This window comes from Lacerta agilis, chromosome 8 (assembly GCF_009819535.1).
Source record: "Lacerta agilis isolate rLacAgi1 chromosome 8, rLacAgi1.pri, whole genome shotgun sequence".
NCBI lineage: Eukaryota > Metazoa > Chordata > Lepidosauria > Squamata > Lacertidae > Lacerta > Lacerta agilis.
This window is the reverse complement of record NC_046319.1, coordinates 59595775-59603507: the sequence shown is the minus strand read 5'-3', so window position 1 is coordinate 59603507 and position 7733 is coordinate 59595775. Positions and strand designations below refer to the sequence as shown.

The 7733-nt window shown below is 46.0% G+C and overlaps 1 protein-coding gene across 1 annotated transcript in view; it reads right to left on the bottom strand.

Annotated features, from left to right (window-relative positions):
* Nucleotides 1-2830: 2830 nt before the first annotated feature.
* The window catches only part of GRHL3 (grainyhead like transcription factor 3), a 50005-nt gene continuing 45102 nt past the window's right edge, over nucleotides 2831-7733 (bottom strand). The window contains exon 16 of the mRNA XM_033157764.1: nucleotides 2831-3698. Within this exon, the coding sequence (XP_033013655.1) occupies nucleotides 3584-3698 (115 nt within the window). The 3' untranslated portion in view covers nucleotides 2831-3583. The remainder of the gene's footprint in view (nucleotides 3699-7733) is intronic.

Sequence of the window (7733 nt, the reverse complement as noted above, 5' to 3'; positions counted from 1 at the left end):
GAAATGGAATTCACTAGCTAGCACATTATGGCTTATTGGCTTTAAAGAGAGATTAGACAAATCCGAGGAGGAGGAGAGTGTGCTGAACGGGGACACCCTGTAGCAGCACCAACCCTGTAGGGTTGTTCACTAGCAACAGGTAATTTGCCCCACCTCTCTTTCTCTCTCTTCTTGCCACTACCCATTGACTTGTAACCTAGGGCTTCCACTGCCAATGGCTGTCTGCTGACTTCCAAGTCTCCTGCCTGGTGGTCACTCCCTCCTACTCTCCCAGTATCTTTAAACCAGTATTGTAGCCCCAAATGATCTAAACAACACAGGTACCCTTCCCATAACCATTACTCTGCAGTAGTAACACACACCGCTGCCTCTTGGTAGAAGCCATCCAATGTGCTCTGAGCTCTGTGCTGATCCTGCACTGGGGAGAGCGCAGTTTGTGTGCTCAGACCTGCTCAGCTTGTGAGCAGTTTCCCCACACATTTAACTCCTTTTTCTTTGAAGGAAATGTGGGTAAAGTTTACCATGAATGTCCAGCTGGTCACGTGTTGCAGCGGCAGCAGCTGAGAAACAGCTCTAAGGTTAGGCCAAACCAGCTGTCTCTGCCTGCTGCGGATTCCACTGGAATCACAAGCTCTTTGACATAACCTTGGGCACCCATAGGACTCACTGCCACCCCTGACCTTTCAGGAATTTATGCTTCAATCTCCAGAAAAGTGTCAATGGGTTTTGGGTGAGGAGTGAAGAATGTAGGCCCATGCTTCGGAATATGCGCCGGATGCGCATGATCTGCTTGAAAGCAATTTGCCACTCTCCCGAACGTTCCCTCAGGCCTACTCTCAGCTCCGCCGCTAAGCTGAGTGAACTGAGCCGGGGGAGTTAGGCTGTCCTCTCTCTGCATTGACCTCTGATGGGTGACACTCCCTAGAAACAAGTGTGGGGTTTAGGGTCATTTGACAACATGGGTTGAATAGATCTGTGCCCTGCTTGAGACGTGGCGAAAGGGTTGTGTGACTTGCCCCTCAGTTCAAACCCTTGATTGGCCAACATCCTGGTGTTATAGCAGAACTCAAAGACAAATAAGGATCTTTACTCCTCCAGCAAAAGCTCTATGGGCCACGGGCATCCTGCACCATTTTTCCTTTTGCATAGTGAAGGATGGGCCTCAGGTTGTCACCGCCACAACAGCAAAAAATGTTTCCTGCTCTCTCATTCCCCTTACCCACCCAATGGTGGACTGGATTTTCCAGTTGACAAGTAATTCCCAAGAAACAAAAGATTGCCAGGAGTGGGTGACCTACACCACCTACTTTTAAATAAATAATTAGATAGGACCACACAGATCCACAATCAGACTGGTTATACCTAAGGAGGTAGACAATCAGCAAATAGCAGCAGTACGGCCCTGATTTGGATCAGATAGCAGCACTGCGAGGAGGAGTTGTGTGTGTCCGACTTGTTTATTTAGTGCATGATGCTTGTTCTGGGTGCTAGAGGTTGATTTCCAGATGGGGTCTTGCAAAGGGAGGGAAAGTAGCCACACGTTTGAGGATGAACATGCCATGCATGCAAAATGGCCCCATATTAATCACTGACATCTCCAGGTATGGCACAGAATGGTTCCCTCTTTGAAATTTTGAAGAGCTGCTGCCAAGCTATTTCGACAATAGAGACCTAGATGCATCAATGGTACAAAATTAGCAGAAGGCTGCTTTCTGTGCTTACAACCATTTCCCTTAGTATTCTAAAAATCACATTACTGTGTTTTGCCTGCTCAAGGGAAACATACGTGCACACATGCCCCCACTTGTCTTTGTATGCTTGAGTATGTTGTTGTTGTTCAGTCGTTCAGTCGTGTCCGACTCTTCGTGACCCCATGGACCAGAGCACGCCAGGCACGCCTATCCTTCACTGCCTCTCGCAGTTTGGCCAAACTCATGTTAGTAGCTTCAAGAACACTGTCCAACCATCTCATGCTTGAGTATATTTCCCATCAAAAGTGGAGTGAGAGTGGGATTGTAAGGGTTTTGTTCCTTTGCATTTTCCCGCCATTGTTGTCTTTCTTTTGCAGCTTAGGCACACCCACCCACCCTCACCCCACTGTCATCCTTTCCTGAGTGATTCCAACCAATCAGGGACGACATAATAAACGCAGTGACATAACACAAAACAGCCAATCAGATTTGGCTGCAGGACTGTGTCCCAAAGCCAATTCAATTCAATGAACAAGGTATCTGGTTAAAGCCCTTCATCAACCCAATGGGGCAATGATTTACAGGGGTCAACCGTGTTCACAAAATACCCCAATATCAGCTAAGCCCCTATCACTTATGATGCTGGGTGCATATGAGGGGGCTTTGAAGGCCCAACCCATTTGTAATTAATCCATTTTCCCTTGATGATGATGATAAAAGTATTATTATTATTATTATTATTATTATTATTATTATTATTATTAATTCCCCAGCCACTCTGGTGAACTACAGGCCCAGATGGATCTAACCCCTTTTCCAGCCTTCTCCCTTGAGAAGCTCTCCTCCTATCACATCCAGCTTGGTGCAACTTCTGTTTCTGCAAAGGACCAGAAGCTGCTTCCTAAGAGAGGCCTGGCTAAGGCACATTGTCAGTCTATGGAATGTTATCAAAGCTGCATTTTTGCTGGAAGCGAGACTCAGCAGCCCAGGTCTCCTTGTTGCCCACTTCTGAAATGCTCCTGAAGAAATTAAAAACCCACCCCTATTCAATACTTATACTGTCCCAAGTTTGCTTTCAGTCTTTGAATCTTTATTACCATAATAACATACACTTTTTTTTTTTTTACAAAAATGAACAGAAAAAACAAACAAAACAAACGAAAACAACAACCCTGGGGAATTATGAAGCAGCCTGGTTTTGAAATGCTCTACCTTCCTCCATTGTCAAGTTCAGTATAAAACAAGATACTATTTATACATATACACACAGAAAGAGAGATAGATATTATTATAATTATTATAATATATATATATTTATAAAATAAAAAATGGAATCAGAAATGTATAAAACGGTCACTCTGGCCAGGTACTTCTCCTGCAGGTATTTACATCCAGAGTTCTAGGGGCAAGTAGTGAGGCAGTGAGAAAATGTAAGGTTATGAGCGTGCTTGTGTGTAGGCATATTTGGTAACATCCATATGCAATTGTGACAGTCTCTTGTTTGCTAGTTTGGCAGTTCAGAGAGGCCAAGACAGGCACCGGGTCGTTCCCCTGCCTGGCAGAAGTTGCTGCTTCCCTAAGTGCGGAAAAGTGAAAAAGCTCAGTATTGATTGCCTGGCAGAGGATCATAATAAAAATAAAGTATAAAACAAAACAACAACAGCAACTCCTCAACGGACAGAAGTTCCACATTCACACTGAGAATGGATCTTCAAAGCAATCTTCACATGTGGAGCCTTGGTTCTGTCTCTCTCTTGCTCGCTCCCTCCAAAAGGGATGGCGCTCAAGTTAAATGCTTTGAGCCGATGGTTTTGACTAAGGGGTGGTTTGCTGGTGGATCAAACTCAGCTTCACAAGTGGCCTCCCAGCAGAAGTGTAGCCTTTTTGAGTCCTTAGAGCTCCTTGAGGGTCACCTGGAACTTGTCCTCTGCTTCAACTACGTCAAGTAAAAAGGCCATGTGGTTGCTGTAGTGTTGAATTATGTTGTTGTCCATATTCACCAGGATTCTGGAAAAGAAGCAGAACAGAGAGGCTCAGCTCAACAACCAATCCTTCAACAGCTCCCCATCGGAAGTCCCTCAGAGATGGGGAAACCCTGCAATTTTCTGAGGTGGAGAATTGCACTATAAGATCAAAACAATGTTCTTTGCCGGAGAGGCACAGTACTTCTCTCTTAGGCGGGCTGACTGCCATTTTGAAAGAAGAAATGAATTCCCACCCTATCCTCTAGGGCAAGCTTAACTAAGCATCTGTTGAGAGCAGGGGGTGAAGAGGGTGGCCTTTCCAATGGCATATGTACACTTGCTTGTACCCAATCAAATGACGAATGCTCTTTAACTACAATACGGATAGTGGAGTGACTTGCTTCCACTTTCTGCTCTGTTCTAGTTGGAGAGGCCAGTAATCACATCCACACTGCACATTTAAAGCGTAGTTCTTTGCCCAAAGAATCCTGGGAACTGTAGTCTTTCGAGGGTGCCAGGGATTGCAGCTGTGTGACAGGTAAACTACAGTTCCCAGGATTCTTGGGAGGGTGTGTGACTATATAAAGTTCTTGTTGAGCTTTCTCATTGGTATGTCCACGACAAGCACAGTACATCAAATCACTTGATCATAGAATAATAAAGCACAAAATAAAAGCCAGTTGTACAATGTTTTCTAAGTAAACAAGTGTCTTGTTTAAGACCAATGATAATTTCATGAATCAAAGTTTGATTTATGGACTTTTTGGGCTTAAAACCCATTTACTGCCAAGCCAGCATTATAAATGAGATCTGATAATTGATCTCCTGGCTTTATTTTTTTATTGAAATGGGAAGAGTCCATGGTGGGCTTTGAATCTGATTGCAGCTAGCACCAGTGCTTGGAGGTGGAGTGTTTAACCTTTCCCCTTGTGCTATTTTCTCCAATTAAACCCATGCCCATTCCAGCTACTCTGTGTAGTGGTGGTGGTGAGAGTACAGTCCCCCTGCACATATAGTATAGGAGGTGAGAGGGCTATGCATATATACACACAGCCCCAGGACCTTTGCTCCAATCAAATTTTCAGCCCCATGCAACTCTATTTGAGTAAACATAAATCTGGGAAATTGATCACAGATCTCCCATGTGTTGTGTGGTTTAGCCCTTACCTACCAGGAACAAGTCACTGTAATCATAGAGCATACACACCCTTCAAGCTACAATTCCAGGAATGTCAGCCAGCCTCAGATACAAGGGGGGAAATCCCAGGCCCATAAAGTCAGAACTGGATAGATTATTGTCATATTTTACATTTCTCAACTGCAACCAGTTCTCTCTCTCCTTGTAGTGCACAGAGAGGCATTTTATATGGACAAGTAACTGCGAAAGAATTAGAGGGTTTTCTCATGTTGTACCTGGTAGTTTTGGGGTTGTTGTTGTTTTTTAGAAAAAAACAAAAACAAACCCCGGAGACTCTCTTCATTCAACATTAAAAGCTTATCTATAACGACCCCTAATAAGTTTTACTGCTCTTGCTGTTTCCAAAGCACAAAATAGCTCCCCTGAGGAAAGATGTCTGGGTTACGTGCTACAAAAGAGGGAGCTTCCAGGTGGAATGGTCTGAGAGTCAGGTGTGCTCTGCGCTCATGCCTAGCTCCCATAAGCCACCTGGTGTCTGTGTGCCTTGTCTGGCACAGCAAAGCGTAGCATCTAGCCAACGACACCAAAGCATCACACTGGAGAGCACTTAAAGATACTTCCTGAACTGGTGTTCATCCCAGACTTGTACAGCTTACTACCCATTAGGTCTGATGCAGTTTGCCAGGCCCAGTGGAGGATGATCTATTAGGGTTGATGTGCTACTGCCCCACCAAGCTCAGCATGCCCTTGGCCAGCCCTCACTTGTCTACCTCCTTAGGTATAACCAATCCCTGGGGTTACATTGGTTGCTGTCTTCTTCTTCCTATAAAGGCTACACTGACCACAAAAACTCAACACAGAAGGGGGGAGGAGACAAGAATTAGTCGGCGTTACCTGCCATTGGCTCTGGCTTCACTTACTCTTTGGGTCCATTGTCTTCTACCCTACTGGTCTCAAGGGGCACCACCCACCACTGGCTTGCCAGCCACATATAGCAGCCCAGCAGGCAGCCCCAACATGTTTTGGAATAATCATAAGAAGGGTCTGCTGGATCATGCCAAAGGCCCACCTAGTCCAGCTTCTTGTTCTCACAGTGACCAGCCAGATGCCCACGGGAAGCCTTAACACAAAGAACCTGAGCACAACAGCGTTCTTCTCACCTGCAGCTGCCAGCAACTTGTATTTCGGGGTATATTCCCTCTTGACAGTGGAGGCAGAACATACAGCCTTGTCCTCCACAATTTGCCTAACCATCTTTTAAAGCCATCCAAGTGAGCGGCCATCACTACCTCTTCAGGAAGAAAATCCCAGAGTTAAATTCTGTGCTGTGTGAAGAAGTCCTATCCTGTGTCCATCTGGAACCCTCCAACATCCAGCTGCCTTCAGGAACACATTTTTAAGTAGTCTCAACTGAGTAAATGAGCTTCTTTTCCTGTTACAGGTGCCGTACCAGTTTTCTTGTTTTTTCAAACAACTGGCAGGCCACAATTGTGGCCGATTAGTCATGCTTGGGAAGTTAAGTACGTTGGCCTTATTCTTTCTCTAGCCTGATGCTCCCATCACCACCCACAACCGACCGAGGGCCTCCTTTCCCTTCTCCAAAGCCCTGCTCAGCTGTGGGCTGCATCAGGCACACCCTCTAGTGCTCGGCAACTCTGCCGCTTTTCAGCCCAAGCCCTGGACTGGATCCAATGAAAGCAATGAGCTCATCTGCCAAGCATTGATTGGGAGGTGCGGGGGAGAACCTGGGATACTCGATTGTATCTCACTCACAAGGAGGCTTCAAGGAAACAGAGGAGAGAAATTTTGGCAATGGAGATGTTCCCCACCTGTCAGGCAAGGGGAGAAGGGCTGCGGTTTGCGGAGGACCTGGGGCGGTTCAGAGACACAGCTGCTTCTTTCAGAAGACGCTCTGGAAAACCTCAGCTAGCTCATTCCCATGGAATTAAAACCTGCCCCTCCAAAACTGGAGGGCCTCTTTGCCTGTTCTGCAGATGAAGCCGACCCACGTCAGTCAGATAACCCTCCTTCGACAGGATGAAAGGCTTCCCTCTCCCAGCTCATACAGGTGCTTTTTTTTAGGGGCTACAGTAGCTTCCCTTCTAGCGCCACCATCAACCTAGGGGCCTAAGCTTGATGCAATGCGGCAACAACTGTGGGAACAAGGGCAGCAAACTTCCACTGGTTGGGAGCCACTCTGAAGCAAGGGACAGGGTGTTGGAGGCCCAAGTTCTAATCCCTGCTCAGCCATGAAACTCTTCTAATGACTTTGGGCCAGCTGTGCTTGCCTAATCTACCTCACAGCGTTGCTGGGAGGATAAGGTGGGGTGATTGACACACCCACATACTAGCTCACCATCCAAGCTCATTAGTGGAAGGATACAAAATGCCAATGTGATCAATGACAGTGATTACAATCAACTGAAGCTTAACTGGGAAGGAACGATACAATATTAAAAAATGGCCTTTCTAACATAGCGCTATGTTTTGGTTTGGTTTAGCCAAGGTTTGTTTAACAAACCACGAGCCATCTCACAGGTGAGGAAACAAGCCACGGCTCATTTCTACAAAGCTTGAGTTGCTTTCAAGATGCTCCTGCTTCATGCCTCTGTAGCTTGGTAAAGGGGCGGCCAAACACACCATGGTTAAACAAGGCTGCTGGCTTCAGACAGAATACCAAACCATAGTTAAAACAAGCCATGTGTCATCAACGAACTATGGCTTCACATCATGGTTTGTTGCCAGGAAATAAACCATGGTTAGTCTGCTGAGCTAGTTTCCAGATGCTGAAACACATCAAACTTTGCCTAAACTTACAATGGCTTAGCATTTTATCTGTGAGCCAGGCCAATGTGCTTTGCATGTGTGCTGTGTATGCAACCTGAGTCTCTTGTCATCAGTAACTTCCCAGGTTCTAGCCACTTGGACCAAGGACTTGCC